The sequence below is a fragment of the Diabrotica virgifera genome, chromosome 9 (genome assembly GCF_917563875.1).
Source record: "Diabrotica virgifera virgifera chromosome 9, PGI_DIABVI_V3a".
NCBI lineage: Eukaryota > Metazoa > Arthropoda > Insecta > Coleoptera > Chrysomelidae > Diabrotica > Diabrotica virgifera.
The window spans coordinates 217,078,566-217,098,696 of NC_065451.1; the positions used below are offsets into that span (position 1 = coordinate 217,078,566).

Genomic DNA, 20,131 nt, shown 5'->3' on the forward strand with positions numbered 1-20,131 from the left:
TTTATTACTTTAAAACCGATTTGAAAGGCAGAATTTACAAAACAGTCATCCGACCTTTAATGACATACGCGGCAAAAACACGACCCGACACAGAGAGGACAAAAAGATGGCTCGAAACAGCGGAGATAAAATCCCTTCGAAAAATCGATGGTAAGACTCTATGGGACAGAGCTAGAAGTACAGATATAAGACGGATATGCAAGGAGGATAACATTAATAACTGGGTAAGAAACAGAAGAATAGAATGGAATGACCACATAAGCCGAATGACAACAAATAGGGTAGTCAGGACAGCGAGAGACGGTTCCCCAATAGGAAGACGATCAGTGGGAAGACCACGAAAACGATGGAACGACAACTTACTAGAGGCACATTGAAACAACAGACAGAGTCATGTCTATACAAAAAGAAGAAGAAGAAAAAGAAACCGGCTTAGATATGCAAATGAAATTTGGTGGTTTTTAACACATAATTATTGCGCATTTTTTGACATGCAATTAAGAATTTTATATTCACCATTGGCGCGCATACGGGTAAAAAGAGCGATCATATTACCCGTCTGCACGCCAATGGTGAATATAAGATATTAATTGTATGTCAAAAAATGCGCAATAATTACTTCTTAAAACCCACCAAATTTCATTCGCATATCTCAACCGGTGTTAAAGCAATAAATAAATCGTCAATTTGTAAGAAAAAATTCAACATCCCGTATCACGGAAACGAAGCATTTGCGGACATACGATTAGGAAGCAAACTGTCATTATTTTATCATGCAGAATTACCCTTTAAAGTTTGTCGCACTTATTTAGAAACACCCTGTACTGATGAAGAACATGGCTAGTTGTTAAAGTACCTAACTTCTGTATTTAGTCTAGTAAAATAAAATTACACTACATGTAAATCAAAATGTAAATTCGTACAGGTTGAAACAAATTTTATATCAAAGTTTAGGTGGGTACAAAAGATATTTTCAAAAAAGTATCCAAATCATACAAGGGGATCATTGTTTAAATAATTAAAAAGGGGTCATTTTTGCAAAAAAATTACTTTTTTAACTGCTGAGGTCATTCAATTATTAATGAAGGTCTATAGGATTGTTTTCTGTAAAGTTGAAGGGTAAATCTTTCACATAAGACTTACTAAATTAAATTTGACCCCCTATTTATTTAAATAATTATACATAAAACTTTAAAAACAAATTTGCAAAGAATTATTTTTAGCTTTTTAAATAAGCACTATAAAATATCTTATTTTACAGGATAAGTTGCGCTACGTTATCAGTATTATTGAAAAAAAATTGGTCCAAAAATATTTAATATTTTTTGAGATATTGAATTTGTTTATTAAATGTTACTCTATTTTTAATTGAAAAAACGCGGTTGTTACCAAAGAAATAATTACCTGTCTTAAATCTTATTATTTTTATTTTTATGTATATTTTCGACAAATGTATTGATAAATTCAAATTTCAATGAAACTTCCCCCTAAAATGGCATTTGAAAATAATTCAAATTTGTTTATAAATTATTTTTTTAATAACGTCGCGGGGATTAAATATTTTGAAATGCCGTTTCGATAATTGGGTTCCTGGGAATTTTTCACTAATTAACAAATTTTTTTGTCTTTTTTCCTCTTCTTTTTTTTTCTTGGCATTATATTACTACGGGCCCTTTTTGGGTTAAGTTTCATTAAGAATGTCGAATCTCTAAGTTGTAGATTCTAGACCTAAAAATATTAAGATTGGTCTAAAATCACTTAAATAAAATGTGGCTACTTACTGAGTTACAGGGTGTTTTTATCGATACCAATAAAGTTATTTACTCAAACTGATGACTTTATCGATACCAATAAAGTTATTTACATACAAAGTATTGGAGAATCGAAAAATTTCGCTACAATAGTAATTCACTCAGTGGCGTAGAATTTGGGAAGGGTCAATCATTCTTTATCCCCTGTCGTACGCCTCTGGCACTAGCTAGAAACGTTTATTAATCACAATTTAATAGGGTGTATAATAGCCACACTTTCTGCCAAGTATGATAAGGATACGTCAAATAGTTTTAAAGTATTTGGTAACAATAATTTTTAAATTTTTAAATAAAACACCCTGTAACTCAGTAAGTAGCCACATTTTATTTAAGAGATTTTAGTTAAATCTTAATATTTTTAGGTCTAGAATCTACAACTCAGAGATTCGACATTCTTAATAAAATTTAACCCTAAAAGGGCCCGTAGTAATATAACTCAAAGAAAAAAAAGAAGAAGAAAAATGACCAAAAAATTTTGTTAATTAGTAAAAAATTCCCAGGAACCCAATTATGGAAACGGTATTTCAAAATACTTAATCCCCGCGACGTTATTAAAAAAACAAATTATAAACAAATTTGAATAATTTTCAAATGCCATTTTAGTGGGGAGTTTAACTGAAATTTGAATTTATCAATACACTTATCGAAAATATACATAAAAATAAAAATAATGAGATCTTAAGCAGGTGAATATTTCTTTGGCAACAACCGCGTTTTTGAAATTGAAAATATAGTAACATTTAATAAACAAATTCAATATATCAAAAAATATTAAATATTTTTCGACCAATTTTTTTTCCTTAATACTGGTAACATAGCGCAACTTAGTCTGTAAAATAAGATATTTTATATTGCTTATTTAAAACGCTAAAAATAATTTTTTGCACATTTGTTTTTAAAGTTTTATGTATAATTATTTAAATAAATAGGGGGTCAAATTTAATTTAGTAAGTCTTATGTGAAAAATTTACCCTTCAATTTTGCAGAAAAAAATCCTATAGACCTTCATTAGTAATTGAATGACCTCAGCAGTTAAAAAAGTAATTTTTTTGCAAAAAATGACCCCTTTTTAATTATTTAAACAATGATCCCCTTGTATGATTTGGATACTTTCTTGAAAATATCTTTTGTACCCACCTAAACTTTGATATAAAATTTGTTTTAACCTGTACGAATTTACATATTGACTTTTTTTTATTTTATTAGGCTAATTATCCAACATAAGCGAATGAATCAAAATACAGAATGTTAAGAAAACCTGAGGCTATAGTTGGGTTTTAATTTCAGTATTTTATAAATGCTAGGGTATATTCTACAGGGTGTTGCGAACTTTGAGAAAAAAACACAGTTTGATTCGTACACCCGGTATACAATGAAACATTTACCTGTTTAGCAACAATACTATTACAGGCGATATTGTTAAAGAATAAGGCTATAACATGTTAAAAAGATTACTTAAATCGCACGAGAGGTTTACGAGATAGGAGACATCAAACATGACCTATTTTTTGGGGTTCCCCTTTTTTCATGACGCGCAGTGTATATCTTATAACTATATAATATTATAGTCTCCGTTCTATTTATGCACATCTCAAATACAAAGTGAATTTGGTCAGAGAGTATTGTTATTAAAACATTATGTGTTACTAAAGCACTTAAACCACACCACACAATTATATACCTCGAACAAACAAGAAGATCCGTCCGAAACAAACCAAGGCAATTCATCATCGACTACTTCAACGTCTTTTGAGAATCTTGCTAATACCCGCCCCATAGGAACAGTATCGAAAAATGCCATTGGTGATCTAAGAACCCCAGAGAGTAACTTATTGTGCATTACAACTGCCGCGGCCAAGCAACCCAGTTGTAGTAGTACGTCGCTAAAGAACGATGGGATTGCTGAAATTTGAAAAAAAAAAAAAGAGTTTGTGGTTAGTTGTATCTGACAGATAAAACGCCCACTAATAAAGAACACTAAAAGCAAATAATTCAAAAAAACAAGATTCTTATTATCAAAATATCCGTATATTTCCCTTTCTTTTTAGATTTTCGATGTTTATACACCAAGTAAAAAATCTCTTGTACAGCTCTTGTTCAACATGAAAAGAGACAGCTCTTTTCATGTCATGAAATGCCAAGAGACATTTCAACTAACAAAACTAAATGTATGACATAGCAAAAGATCCGCTCATATGTAAGTTAGTGGTTGAGAACCATGATACAATAACTGAAGATATGACATGGAGTCGGTGGGCGGGGCCTACGTAGCTACGTCACTCTGTGAGTAGAACAGCATTAAATTTAGTGTGGTCGTATAGTAAACGGTGTTTATTTTTTTGTTTAAGGTGAACTTTACTTATATTTTGTTAAACTTTTATTAAAAATGAGGTGTGCCGTGTTTGGTTGTAATGTGGACAATCAATCACAAGGTTTCGATACGAATATCAAGTTTTTTAGTTTCCCAAAAGAGAAAAAAGTGCGATGTGTGTGAAAACAATTATGTAAACGTAAACGTGCAGACAATTTTAACGTTAACAACGCTCGTATCTGTTCAACACATTGTAACAGCGACGATTATGAACGCAATCTGAAACACGAGCTGCTTGGATATTCGGATCTGACAAACAGATATCAGAACACAAAAGGGCTTTCAACAATAGAAAAACAGACACTTCTATATACGCACTTCACCTTCTAGATCAAAATCATTCTTTTAATGAACAGTTTCAAATTCTGCATATTTAAAATAAAGGTCTTAAGCTATCTTTATTAGAATCTATGGAAATTAATAAATTGAAAAATACAGATATAATTGTGAATCACCAACTCGAGACAAACAGCTCCCCACTCCTCAACCTCTCCAGTTAAAGACTTTAAAAAGGCAAACCCATAGTAATCTAAATCACTTGAGAAAGGCACTCTGTCGAAACAGCTGTAGTCACATAGTTGTAATAAATTTTGTGGAAGTATAGAAAACAAACGTTTTCAGTGTTTTATTGTTAGATATAATTCAAATTAAGCATTATGCGTAAAATAGTTACACAAAATCATAATTTGTAGCAGTGATGTTCCTTTGCTTAAGTGGGTACAATAATTGTAAAACTTATACAATAGGGAGGTCTATGGAACCGTTGGCCCCCCTCTGTATCCGCGCCTGCACAAGACCATTTATTAGTAACTGTAGGACAAAAGTATCACGTAATATAGGCATATGTATTTTTCATCCAAACAAAATACTGCCCTACAAAAAAACAGGTATGTATCGCAAGTCCGATAAGAATTGTCATACGCACAAAAAAATGTGATTAAAAGGCCTATGCGCCTATATTCGTTGATAACACACTGTAAACAACGCTGTGCGCATGCGTACTTGTACCAGTGTAACTCAGCTCTAATAGCAGAAAATAAATTGATTTTTAATTTCATTAATTTCAAATATGTATTTCATTGGAGAACCGGAATAACGGACCATGCAATTTATAGGACAACGTGGGTGTTTACTTATATGTATATAAATATTAACTATCCATAAAAAAATCAAGTGGTTAGTAATTATTTTTGATGACCTCGTTCATGATACATGTTGAAAAGGGGGGACTCTTTGACAAAGCCTTGTTTATTGCAGGACAAATATTTTTTCGGCTAATTTAGATAATTATCTTTAGAATTAACAAAAAACAACAGTTAGTAATACATTTTTGACAATCGTCAAATTAACGTACTTCATCCCTGCTACCCCTGTTTGCTACCACAAACGAAAATATTCGTACAGGAAATAGTCCTGTCGCCAGGGGGGGTACAACGGCCTCCTTTATTCAGATGGACTTACCCAAGTTATTTTCATGTATTTTGAACCGTAGAATACGAATATTTTGGGTAACAGTTGATCCGGATGTCGATAAGATTGTTATTGACCAAGAACTTGAGGAATTACATAACCGCGATCTCTCGCAAAACAAAACATTTTTTGGTATTTTTTGGGTCATTCTAAGCAAAACATGTTTCTACAATTTTTTTCGTAGGATGCCTAGTTTTCGAGATAACCGCAGTTGAACTTTCAAAAAATCGAAAAATTGCAATTTTTGAACCCGAATAACTTTTGATTAAAAAATAAAATAGCAAGTCTGCTTACCGCATTTGAAAGTTTAAGTCAAATTATATCGGTTTTGATTATTTGCATTGCTAAAAAGTTATTTTTTATTGTTTAACAAAGCTATAAACACATAGTGTTTCCCGTGCCTTTACATGCGTTTTAACGCATGCTACGTAGAAATAGCCTGGATTGCACTAGTACCTATTCTACCTACTCATTCGATTTTAAATGACAAATCATTGAAAATATCACTCACGCACTAGGTGTTTGTAGCTTTGTTTAACAATAACAAAATAAATTTTTAGTAATGCAAATAATCAAAACCGATATAATTTGACTTGAACTTTCAAATGCGGTAAGCAGAATTGCTATTTTATTTTTTAATCAAAAGTTATTCGGGTTTAAAAATTGCAGTTTTTTGATTTTTTGAAAGTTCAACCGCGTTTATCTCGAAAACTGTGCATCCTACAAGAAAACTTGTTACAACATTTTTTGCTTAGAATGATCCAAAAAAATACAAAAAAATGTTTTGTTTTGCGAGAAATCTCTGTTATGTAATTCCTCAAGTTCTTGGTCAATAACAATCTTATCGACATCCGGATCAACTGTTACCCAAAAAATTCGTATTCTACGGGTCAAAATACATGAAAAAAACTTGGGTAAGTCCATCTGAATAAAGGAGGCCGTTGTACCCCCCCTGGCGACAGGACTAAGATTGTTGGGCGTCTTATCGAAGTGAAGCTATTCACAAACATTCAGCTTCATAGTAAATTATTATTACATAAGGTATTTTTACTACAACTTTTGAACGTGGGACCAGGATAACGGGCGGGCATGTTTTCGACGCTAAAGTACCTGAGGGTCTTAAAAGTACCCGTGTTTTGGACGCTGCCAGAAAGTAAAGTTAGGACCGAAGGGTTGGGTCTTCCTCCTTTCGTGTAACACTAACATGCGTTTTCTGTGCGGCAGTGAAACGATTTATATGGACTTTTAGTTACTGTGCTCAATATTTCAAGCAAGTTTTTACCATACATGTATTTATCAACGGACATTATATACCATTGTGTTATTGTTTACTTCCCGACAAATCGGAACTAACCTATATAAAACTATTTAATGTTTTGAAAAGCAAATGTGAACAGTATGATAAAATTGATCCAAATAATTGCATAACCCAGACATCCAAAGTGGAAGTTTTCCTCCAACACCAAATTGTTCTACATGGTCCACATAATGTTCAGAAAAAAGTCACACCATTTTGAGCGTCGGGTTTGGGGGGGGGGGGGGGAGAAATCTGCAAATTCGTAATTTTTTAGGTTTTTCGTCAATATTTCAAAAACTATGCGGTTTAGCATGAACAACCTTCTATACAAAAATGTTCTACATTAAATTTGAAACAAAAAAGGTCCTATGCATAATCCTTCTAAAATTAACTGTTCCAAAGTTACGGAGGTAGTATAGTGTAATTGGTCCAAAAAAAACGTATAACCCAGACATCCAAAGTAAAAATTTTCCTCCAACACCAAATTGTTCTATATGGTCCACATATTCTTCAATAAAAAGTTACATCATTTTGAGCGCCCGGTTTGGGGGGGAGATGGGGGAGAAATCGGTAAATTATTAGTTTTTTAAGTATTTCGTTAATAGTTCTAAAACTATGCTTTAGCGTAAATAATGTTCTATACAAAAATGTTCTATGTAAAATTTAAAACAAAGAAGGTCCTATACATAATTGTTATAAAATCAACGGTTCCAGAGTTACGGAGGGTGAAAAGTGAAGGTTTTCGATACTTTTTATATTATTTGGACAATTGATTATGATTTTGGGTGGCGAGGTTGACGTTTCTTCAAGTGCCTATCACTAACATACCATCGGCCACTGAAATAGCAAATTTTATTTACAAAAAAATTTCTTTCATCAGTAATAATATGATAAATTGCCCAGAAAATATAAAAATTACCATAAACCTCCACTTTTCACCCTCCGTAACTCTGGAACCGTTGATTTGATAACAATTCTGTATTGGACCTTTTTTGTTTTAAATTTTATGTGGAAAATTAGTGTATAGAACATAATTTACGCTAAAGCATAGTTTTGGAAATATTGACGAAAAGCGTAAAATAACTACTAATTTACCGACTTCTCCCCCATCTCCCCCCCCAAACCGGACGCTCAAATTGGTGTAACTTTTGACTGAACAATATGTGGACCATATAAAACAATTTTATGTTGGAGGAAAACTTTTACTTTGGATGTCTGGGTTAGGCCTTTATTTGGACCAATTATAATATACTATCTCTGTAACTTTGGAACCGTTCATTTTAGAAGGATTATGTATAGGGCCTTTTTTATTTCAAATTTAATGTAGAATATTTTTGTATAAAAGGTTGTTCATGCTAAACGGCATAGTTTTAGAAATATTGACGAAAAACGTAAAAAAATACGAATTTTCCGATTTCTCCCCCCTGTCTCCCCCAAACCCGACGCTCAAAATGGTGTGACTTTTTTCTGAACATTATGTGGACCATGTAGAACAATTTGGTGTTGGAGGAAAACTTTCACTTTGGATGTCTGGGTTATGCAATTATTTGGATCAATTTTATCATACTATTCACATTTGCTGTTCAAAACATTAAATAGTTTTATATAGGTTTGTTCCGATTTGTCGGGAAGTAAACAATAACACAATGGTATATAATGTCCGTTGATAAATACATGTATGGTAAAAACTTGCTTGAAATATGGAGCACAGTAACTAAATGTACCGTCCATATAAATCGTTTCACTGCCGCACAGAAAACGCATGTTAGTGTTACACGAAAGGAGGAAGACCCAACCCTTCGGTCCTAACTTTACTTTCTGGCAGCGTCCAAAACACGGGTACTTTTAAGACCCTCAAGTACTTTAGCGTCGAAAACATGCCCGCCCGTTGAATTATATAAAAATTAACTAATCAACAGAAAACAAATCAGATGGTTAGTCATTATTTTTTATGACCTTGTTAATGATAGATACATGTTGGAAAGGGGAGACTCTTTGATAAAACCTTGCATTTTGTAGGACAAATATTTTTTGGCTAATTGACATAATTATCTTGAGAATTAACAAAAAAAGCCCAGTTAGTAATAAATTTTTGAGAATGGTCAAATTAACATACTTCACCCCTGCTATCTCTGTTAGCTACAACAAACATAAATTGTTGTAAAGACAAAAGTTGGGCGTCTCGTCAAAATGCACCTACTCACGAAAAATTAGCTTGTTAGTAATAAATGGGGAAAATGGGCAAGGGATCCCGGACTATTAGTGATACCTAACAGATCAAAACCCTCACTAAAGAACGCTAAAAGCAAATAACTCAAAAACAAGATTCCCATTCAACAAGTTCTTATTACCAAATACAGGTATATTTAATTTTCTTTGTGGATTTTTTCTTTTTTAGAAGTTTATACACCAGGTACACAATCTTCTTTCGACAAGTATACAGGGTGAGGCAGATAAAAGTCCTATTAGAAATATCTCGAGAACTAAAGGAAACAGAATCATGAAAATTGGAATGAAGGGGTTTTGAAGAGTGATCTCTTTAATGAAAATATTTTCATCGATTATACCGGTTATACCGGAATATATTACATCCGGTTATACCGGAAGTAGCTTATAACTTCGTTTTTTTAAAATGGAACATCCTGTATATTTTTACATTTTTGGATTCTCCTGGATGTCTTCTTTCTTAAAATATGAGGTTTTGTAATGTTATACAGGGTAGTTTAAAAGATAATTACGTTTGTTTTCTTAATTTCCTAGCCATATTCACACCCTGTAGAATTGTAGTAGTTTGACATCAAAAACTCTATTTATGGTCAAATGATTTTTAATATAGTCTACTATTGTTAAAAATTGTTAGTATAGCTAAATGTTGAATTGTACTATACAGAGTTGGTCGAAACTCGGAAAGAGTATTTTCTGAGTTTTCTTAAATGGAACACAATATATTTTATTATTGTAATGAAATGATATTTTATGCTACTTTTTTATTTCTTAAGCATTCCCTATACCTAACTGCTTTAATTTGTGAGTTATTGGCGATTCAAGCCAAACATTAATTTTAACAAAAAATACGTGAAATTTTATTAGGTTGGCCGTGAAAATATTTAATCACAAATAATTTTTCGGAAATAAATACATATTAATCTAGACTGATCTTTAAAATTGCCAATAATGGTTGGGCTATCAAAATACCTACGTAGTTAACATTCTTGGCGCGATTAACAATTAAGCACAAATTAAAGCATTTAGGTATAGGGAATGCTTAAAAAATAAAAAAGTACCATAAAATGTCTTTTCATTGCAATACTAAAATACAGGGTGTTTCATTTAAGAAAATTCAGAAAATCCTCATTCCGAGTTTCGACCAACCCTGTATACTAAAGTTTAACATTTAGCTATACTAATAATTTTTAATAATAGTAGACTATATTAAAAATCATTCTAACATAAATAGAGTTTTTGATATCCAACTACTACAATTCTACAGGGTGTGAAAATTGCTACGAAATTAATAAAAAAACGTAATTAGCTTTTAAACTATCCTGTATAACATTACAAAACCGCATATTTTAAGAAAGAAGACATCAAGTAGAATCTAAAAATGTAAAAATATACAGGGTGTTCCATTAAAAAAAAACGAAGTTTTAGGCAACTTCCGGTATAACCGGAAGTGGCAAATTGATGAAAATATTTTCATTAAATAGATCACCATTCAAAACCCCTTTATTCCAATTTTCACGATTCTGTTACCTTTAGTTCTCTAAATATTTCTAATAGGCCAGTTATCTGCCTCACCCTATATAGTTAAAAGATATTTATCAAACGAGATAAAATTAAAAATAAATACGATAGGTTCATCATCAATGGTGCTACAGCCCTATAAAAGGGCCTCGACCTTCTCAAGTCTACTACGCCAGTCAGTTCGATCCATTGGCAATTGTTGCCAGTTTGCTGCGCCTATTTTTCTACCATCCTCATCTACACCATCCTTCCATCTGAGTTTTGGCCTACCCCTATTTCAACTTCCCACATGTTGTGACATAAGGATTCTTCTAGGAGGGTTGTTCTGCTGTGATCTTGCTAGATGTCCTGCCCATCTTAGTCTTCCTATTTTTATAAAAGATACTACGTCTTTACCATTAAACATATGTTTATATCTGTGGCATATCTCGTAATTTTACCTCCACCTCCTTTGGTGGCCGATGTTTCTGGCTCTATTGTTGGGTGTTGATGTATCATCTTAGTTGTCTCCTTATTTGCTTTAAACCTAACGTTAGGTTTAACATGCACAAAAAAAGTGAAAGAAGCGGCTGGTATCTTCAATGAGACAAACTATGATACACTGCTATATGATGAACATGGTAAACTAATATTCGAAGTAGAAGACAAACTTAATGAATGGGAAAATTAAATTACTAATACCCCCGGATATTATTAGCTATGACGGACCCCCCAATTATGTTCTGAGGTAATACAAGCCATACAATCCTCCAAAAATGACAAAGCGACATGGCCTGATGAAATTCTAAGTGAAATATACAATCTAATAATAAAACACTGAAAACGTTTGTTTTCTATACTTCCACAGAATTTATTATAACTAAGTGACTACAGCTGTTTCGGCAGAGTGCCTTTCTCAAGTGATATAGTTTACAATGTGTTTGCCTTTTTAAGTCTTCAACTGAAGAAGTTGAGGAGTGGGGAGCTGTTTGTCTCGAGTTGGTCATTCAGAATTATATCTGTATTTTTCAGTTTATTAATTTCCATAGATTCTAAAAAAGATAGCTTAAGGCCTTTATTTTGAATATGCAGAATTTGAAACTCTTCATTGAAAGAATGATTATGATCTAGAAGGTGAAGTGCGTATGTAGAAGTGTCTGTTTTTCTATTGTTGAATGCCCTTTTGTGTTCTGCTATCCGTTTGTCAAAAGTTCTGCCAGTTTGACCGATGTGCGTTTTCGGACAGTCACCACACGTTAGTTTGTACACACCACTCTGTAGTTGCTTTCTCTTTCGGCTTTTATTGTTCTTAATATATTTGCTTAAGTTGTTGTTAGTTCTGAAAGCTGGTGTTATTCTTTTCTTTTTTTATGTATCTGGCTATTTTTGTTGTTATCTTGCCAGTATATGTGAGAGAGCAGAAGGTACTGGGTTCTTTCTGTGGTGGTGGATACACTAATTTCAGGGCTTTCTTATGGAGTTTTTGGTTTAAAATTTTGTTAACTGTTTGTTCGTTATAGCCGTTGTTTACTGCTATTTGTTTAATGATGTTTAGTTCTATCTCGAAGTTATTTTTTGTTATGGGAATTTCTGTCAGTCTATGTATCATGCTATGGTAGGCTGCTAATTTGTGTTGTGTAGGATGGGATGATGAATTGTGCATAGTTGTGTCAGTATGGGTAGGTTTATGATATATCAACAAACATGAGTTCTCCGTATATTATAAACCTACCCATACTGACACAACTATACACAATTCATCATCCCATCCTACACAACACAAATTAGCAGCCTACCATAGCATGATACATAGACTGACAGAAATTCCCATGACAAAAAATAACTTCGAGATAGAACTAAACATCATTAAACAAATAGCAGTAAACAACGGCTATAACGAACAAACAGTTAACAAAATTTTAAACCAAAAACTCCATAAGAAAGCCCTGAAATTAGTGTATCCACCACCACAGAAAGAACCCAGTACCTTCTGCTCTCTCACATATACTGGCAAGATAACAACAAAAATAGCCAGATACATAAAAAAGAAAGGAATAACACCAGCTTTCAGAACTAACAACAACTTAAGCAAATATATTAAGAACAATAAAAGCCGAAAGAGAAAGCAACTACAGAGTGGTGTGTACAAACTAACGTGTGGTGACTGTCCGAAAACGTACATCGGTCAAACTGGCAGAACTTTTGACAAACGGATAGCAGAACACAAAAGGGCATTCAACAATAGAAAAACAGACACTTCTACATACGCACTTCACCTTCTAGATCATAATCATTCTTTCAATGAAGAGTTTCAAATTCTGCATATTCAAAATAAAGGCCTTAAGCTATCTTTTTTAGAATCTATGGAAATTAATAAACTGAAAAATACAGATATAATTCTGAATGACCAACTCGAGACAAACAGCTCCCCACTCCTCAACCTCTTCAGTTGAAGACTTAAAAAGGCAAACACATTGTAAACTATATCACTTGAGAAAGGCACTCTGCCGAAACAGCTGTAGTCACTTAGTTATAATAAATTCTGTGGAAGTATAGAAAACAAACGTTTTCAGTGTTTTATTATTAGATAAAAGGAACTTCCATCAAGTAACGGTCGAATCCATCAATTAAATATACAAGCTTATAAATGACGGTAATGTTTTAGAGGCTATAACTTCGTTTTTCAATACCATATATGCCAGCGGACACCTACCTAATGGTTGTTCCAACTCATTGCTCATAGCTCTACCTAAGAAGACAACAGCAAACCTGTGATGATTATAGAACCATCAGTTTGTTAAGCCATTTATTGGAATTTTCTGAAAGTATTACATGCCAGTATCTATAATAAATGCGAGGAACACCTAAGTGGCACACAGTTTGGTTACTGTAACGGGTGTGGACGAATGAGGCATTGTTTGGGATGAACGCACCTGCTCAAAGATGTCGCGATAAATCTGTAGACATGTACTGTTGATGTCTAGTGCCATCTAGAACGTCAGAAATTGTATATATGTAAACCTAAACAGTTGACAGTTTATAGAACAGTTGTATTTAAAGTTTATAGTTCTCATTGTGTTAAAGTCAGTTCTCATCTTGAAATGTTCATTTAAAGATGGAGTTAATACAAATAAAATGGTATCTTTTAATGGTGAAATGATTGTGAAAAGTAATAGTTTTAAGTACCTAGGATCGGTATTACAGAGTAATGGAGAAATAGATGGAGATGCATGCAGTAGAATTAGGGCTGGATGGATGAAGTCGAAAGAAGCGAGTGGTGTGTTGTGTGACAAAAAAATTCCAATGAAGATGAAGGGAAAATTCTATAAAACAGCCATAAGACCGGCTATGATGTACGAAACTGAATGTTGGGCAGTGAAAAAGAAAGAGGAACAACGAATGCATGTGGCGGAAATGAGAATGCTTAGATGGATGAGTGGAGTGACAAAGAAGGATAAAATTAGAAATGAGTATACTAAGGGAAGTCTAGGTGTGGCACCAATTGATGCCAAAATGAGAGGGCATAGGTTAAGATGGTTTGGTCATGTTCTACGTCGAGACGTTAATCACCCAATACGAAGAATAGCTCAAGTGCAGATTCCTGGAAGGAGTAGGAGAGGAAGACCAAAGAAGACTTAGGGGGGAGACGATAAGGCAGGACATGTTGGTAAAGGGGATTAACATTGATATTACCCAAGATAGAATTGTGTGGAGAAATGCAATTAGGGAAGCCGACCCCGCATAGGGATAAGGCAAAGAGAATGATGATGATGTGTTAAAGTTGAAAAGTTATAAAATATGTACATGACATACATGGATACATGACATGATAGTTACATGACATGACAGACATGAAAGTTACATGTGAAAGCTGGCCGGATTAGCCTATAAGCCTAGCAATTAGGTACCCGTGTGTCTACTAACATGGAGCTTACTGTATAAGTAACTAAATCCGTTTAAAAGATGGAATCAAAAGTCGCGAAATCAATCAATGCAAGCACTGACCATCTAAGCCAATGAAACCTAAGACCTGTTTACAGCGTCATTATATGTGTTTTGCACTTCCACTGGTGAATTTTGTTAGGCAGTGCTTAAAATTCGTTTTTGTTGAGCGGTGTAAACGTGGAAAAAGTGGTAAAATCAGGAGAGGAACGTTTAAGAGTGTTCAGCTATCAAAAAACCTACAACACGTCGCTCTTTTTTATACCTCAAACACACAGATATATCCATCGGAAACATCCCAAGGCAAATCGTCATCAACGACTTCAATGTCGTTCGAAAATCTCGCCAATATACGTCCTAAAGGAACAGTATCGAAAAATGCCATCGGAGCTCTGAAAATTCCATACAGTAACTTTTTGTGCATGACGATAGACGCTGCCAAACAACCCAGATGAAGTCCTACTTCGCTAAACACAGCGGGAATGGCTGAAATTTAAAAAAACAAGATAGTCCAAGTAATGAAGCTTAAAATAGTACAAAACCTCGCTATTTTTAGCGAATAGATCGATTTGCTTGAAAATTTGAGAATAAGTAGTGGATAGTCCAAGGATCAAAATCTATATGATGCCGAAAGGCGCTTTTACCATGGGGGTGGTTGCCACCTCATCTCGGGGGTGGAAATTTTTTATTATATTTTGACCGCAAACGTTGGTAAAAACATTCATTTTAAGCAAAAAACGTTCTATACATTTTTTTGATAAAATTAATAGTCTTCGATATTTTTCTTTAAGACCAATAGTAATCGAGCTATACTTTATTATATGTATGTTAGCTCTTCTTCGTCAAATGCTAAATATTGTAGTTTCAAAGTCAAAAGACGGGAAAACTATGCATTTTTCGAGGATAACTTGTTTAAACTAATTTAAAGTATATAAAAAAAATCTCATGAAATAAAAAAAAGTATTTAGCTCAAAAATTAAGTGACTTATAATGAAAAGAATGTCAGTCCCTATTTTTTTCAGCGAAAAGGTGATCGAAAGCAACCCCCTAATCACCATCCTATGGGCCATTCCACGAACATACGCCTGTTTTGGATTACTTCGATAACGAATATTTTACTTTGCAATATAAGAAGTACAAAAGTAAATGACGCTAATAATTATTCCAATAAACAACAATGTAATTTGCAATTTACTTTCGTTCTTCTTATTTTGCACAGTAAAATATTCGTTGTCGAAGTAATCCAAAACAGGCGTATGTTCGTGGAATAGGGTATAATTAAAATTAGTCATTGACCTTATTTGGTTTTCTTTATTTATATATTATTAATAGGTTCTAGAAGTATGACGGGCTTGGAGTGATTAGTTAAAAAAAATGGAGTTACAAGCGAATAACGAATTTTTGTAGTTTGGAAAAAATGGTCTTTTCTTCAAAATAGAAAGATTAGCGTCAGCGATATGAAAAAATGTTTAAATATGAAATTGTAGCTTATTTAATTTCCAAGAACCTGATTTGCAAAAATTTTTTCTAAGGCAAAAATTAAGTGAGCTATTGACAATTAAATCTTGTATTAACATGCAAAAACCGCCTTTACCAACCCTTTCAATGTCACCTCTTTTTGCGACTGACGATTTTAAAAAGATTTAATATTAATAGGCTTATACAGTATGTCCCTGTAAGTTGTATCCATATGGAAAACTTTTTTATTATTAATTTTACGAAAAAAAGTTATTCTTTATAAAAAGCTCTGCATGGTCCAACACCTAAGATTTAACCATCAAATATCAAATTTTTTGAATATTATACGAGGTATGTCAAAAAGTTTGAATTTCACTCAAGAGTAAAGTAGCTTTATTTTTAGTAAAATTGGAAATTGCTATTATGAAAAGTTGTTTGGAATTAAAAACTGTATTCTAATATGCAATTACACCCTTCTAATTGAAAAAAAATTTTTTGAGAAATTATGGATAACTATCATTATTTTTTCAGTTATTTCAATTCTGATAACTCTTTTATTATTAATTTTACGAAAAAAAGTGATTCTTAATAAAAAGTTCTGGATGGTCTAAAACTTAAAATACAACCATCTTATATCAAATTTTATCAATTTTATACGAGGTATGTCAAAAAAGATAAATTTAGATCAAAAGTAAAGTACCTTTATTGTTCAGAATATTTCAATTAGAAGGATGTAATTACATACTGAAACATAGTTTTTAATTCTAAATAACTTTTCATAATAACAATTTTCGATATTGTGAAAAGTAAACTTATTTTACTCTTGAGCGAAATTCATATTTTTTGACATACCTCGTATAAAATTGATAAAATTTGACAAAAGATGGTTGTATTTTAGATTTTAGACCATGCAAAACTTTTTATTAAGAATCACTTTTTTTCGTAAAATTAATAATAAAAGAGTTATCTGAATTAAAATAACTGAAAATAAGGTTAGTTATCCATAATTTTTCAAAAAAAATTTTCAATTAGAAGGATGTAATTGCATACTAGAATACAGTTTTTAATTCCAAACAACTTTTCATAATAGCAATTTTCAATATTGTGAAAAATAAAGCTACTTTACTCTTGAGTGAAATTCAAACTTTTTGACATACCTCGTATAATATTCAAAAAATTTGATATTTGATGGTTAAATCTTAGGTTTTGGACCATGCAGAGCTTTTTATAAAGAATAACTTTTTTTCGTAAAATTAATAATAAAAAAGTTTTCCATATGGATACAACTTACAGGGACAAACTGTAGATCTTGTAAAAACCTACAAAATTATTTTTTAACAAACTTTCTAACATAAAAAATAAAAAAGTTACGGTTAAAAAATCAACATATTTTTTTTTGAAAAAAAGGAGACATCCAGTTGGAAGCAGAATAATGTAAGTTAGCGGTGTTTTTAGTCATTGGCCTTATTCATTCTTCTTTATTTATGTATTAGCAATAGATTCTAGAAGTTTGACTGGCCTAGCATGATTAGTTTTTTGGAATTAAAAGCGACTAAGGAATTTTTGTAGTTTAATAAAAAATGCCATTTTCTTCAGAATAGAAAGATTAGCATCAGAGATACAAAAAATGTTTAAATATGAAATTGTAGGTTATTTAATTCCCAAGAATTTGGTTTGAAAAAATTTTTTCTACGCAAAAATTGAGTGAATTGTAAATGAGTATAGTAATACCCCGCACTTACGCGATAGGTGGGACCAAGCAATAAGCGCGTAAGTCAAATTCGCGTAAGTCGGGGTGTAATTTCGCATATGTATATGTATGTATATAAATTATTTTTAATTGGGACCGGAAGCTAAGAAAAATAGAATATACAAATATAAAATTGTCAATTTAATTTATTTTGATGTAGAAGGCTGCATAAAATCTAACAAAGAGACAACTCAAAGATTTGTTTTCTCCCGCAAAATTTCTTCATAGCAGGCTAATAATTTCTTTATCCCTTGTTTGGTAGAAGAAATGCGATCTTTGTTATAGTTTATATTTTCTAAAATTTGTAAGCCCTTTTCAATTAAACTGACACCTTCAGTCAAGTTTCCAACAGTTATTTGATCTTCAGTTTAAACTGGATCCAAACAATCAAGCTCTTCAATGTCTTGTTCTTCCTCATGCATTTCTATGAGTCATCAATAGTTAGCTCCCGATTGTAGGAATTCAACAGTTCTTCAACGTCATCACTATCAACAACTTCTTTAATCGCAGTACTAATTTCATAAAAATAACAAACACCCATTCGCAGAAACATATGTAGATAAGAAATACCTAATATGTACAAAATAAATTCTAGTGATGTTCTGATTTCGTGCGAAAAGTCCAAATATCTACATTGGATGAGCTGATGAGCAATAATATGTGGGCGGTAATTCTATTTCATCGATAAATCGAGCGACTGTGTGGCGCTCAAATGACTAATTGACAAGATTTGAAAATCGCTTAACTCTGGGTTCGGGCGTACGTAAGTCGGTGTAGCGTAAGTCGAGGTAGTATTACTGTATATCGAAAAATATTGATTTTTTCGATATAAAACTAACACTTTCGATAGCGAATAAATCGAAAACTATTAATTTGATCAAAAAAATGTATAGAACATTTTTTGCTTAGAATGAACGTTTTTGTCAACTTTTATGGTCAAAATATAATAAAAAATTTCCACCCCCATGGTAAAAGCGCCTTTCGGCATCATATAGATTTTGATCCTTGGACTATCCACTACTTATTCTCAAATTTTTAAGCAAATCGATCCATTTTGTAAAAATTGCGTGGTGAAAAGCTTCATTACTTGGACCAAGATTGGTTTTGTGATTTGTGCGATCTAGAACACCCAAGCGCTCAGTGTAAGACTCTACAAGCAATGGAATGTCAAAATACAATTCATATTATCAAACACAGAGCTACATAATATAGTTCCATTTGCTTTTTCATATTTTACATGTATATATACACAAGACCCAGACACTCAAGAATGAAGTAAAATGTGAATTTGCGAAAAATGTGAAGTTTAAAAACAGACATTTTATATTAGACTTCATATAATATGGTGTGAAACTAACAGTAACATATGCATCAGTGCCTTGTCCTTCAAAAACATGAATATCAGTCAATATACAATAATCTCAGGCAATAGAAAGTCACCAAGGATTCTGCATTCTGACCTATAGAGAATTTTCTCATTCCCTAGATAGATGTTGCTAACGCGTCCGTAGGCATTTAATATTTTATTAATATGCATATAGACGAAGCAATAAAGCACTAAAATCGGCCTTACCTTCGAAAAAAAAAGGACAAGCCGGATCTTAATAATTATTTTTGCATTCGATTCGTGAATGCGTCAGGAAACTTTGTGAACCGGAGCCATGATATAATATTGAAAAACTGCATACAAAAAATGCATTCCTAAAGTGCATCTCAAACAGACAATAAAAAAATTCAGAACGTCAATTATCGGCGGAAATGATTTCAATTTTGTTAATCGGGGGTTTTTGGGGTCGCTGAAAACGAATATGACGTCAAAAGTGAGCTCCGGAGTACCTGTTGCCAAGGGTACCTACTGTTTACCTCGTCATTAAAATTCATTAAAAAATTAGTCGAAAATCATTACTCGGGGGTTTTTGAGGCCGCTAACGACGAATATGGCATCGGAAGTGATTTTCGGAGTGCTTGGTGCCCAGGGTACCTACTGTTTAGCTCTCTTGTGGAGTTTTCGGCAAAAAATTTATTAAAAAATTAGTCAAACATAATTACTCGGGCATTTTTGTGGTCGTTAACGACGAATATGACATCGGATGTGATCTACGGAGTACCTGGTACCCAGGGTACCTACTGTTTACCTCGTTTTATGGAGTTTTCGGCAAATTCATTAAAAAATTAGTCAAACATCATTAGTTACGAGATAAACAGTAGGTACCCTGGGCACCAGGTATACCGGAGATCACTTCCGATGTCATATTCGTCGTCAGAGATACCAAAAACCCCAAGTAATGAATTTTATAGTATGTTATATA

General features: G+C 32.8%; 1 protein-coding gene across 18 annotated transcripts in view; it reads right to left on the reverse strand.

Moving 5' to 3' along the window:
* LOC126891618 (multidrug resistance-associated protein 1) overlaps positions 1–20,131 on the reverse strand; it is a 225,239-nt gene that overhangs the window by 28,136 nt on the left and 176,972 nt on the right. For 3 of the 18 annotated variants that reach the window (XM_050660828.1, XM_050660824.1, XM_050660817.1), the window contains one exon: positions 3,493–3,713. The exons of 13 other annotated variants lie outside the window; for them this stretch is intronic. In XM_050660828.1, coding sequence (XP_050516785.1) covers positions 3,493–3,713 — 221 coding nt within the window. Of the gene's footprint in view, positions 1–3,492; positions 3,714–14,879; positions 15,101–20,131 lie in introns of all 18 variants that reach the window. 2 more of the 18 variants (XM_050660816.1, XM_050660829.1) reach the window with 1 other exon arrangement.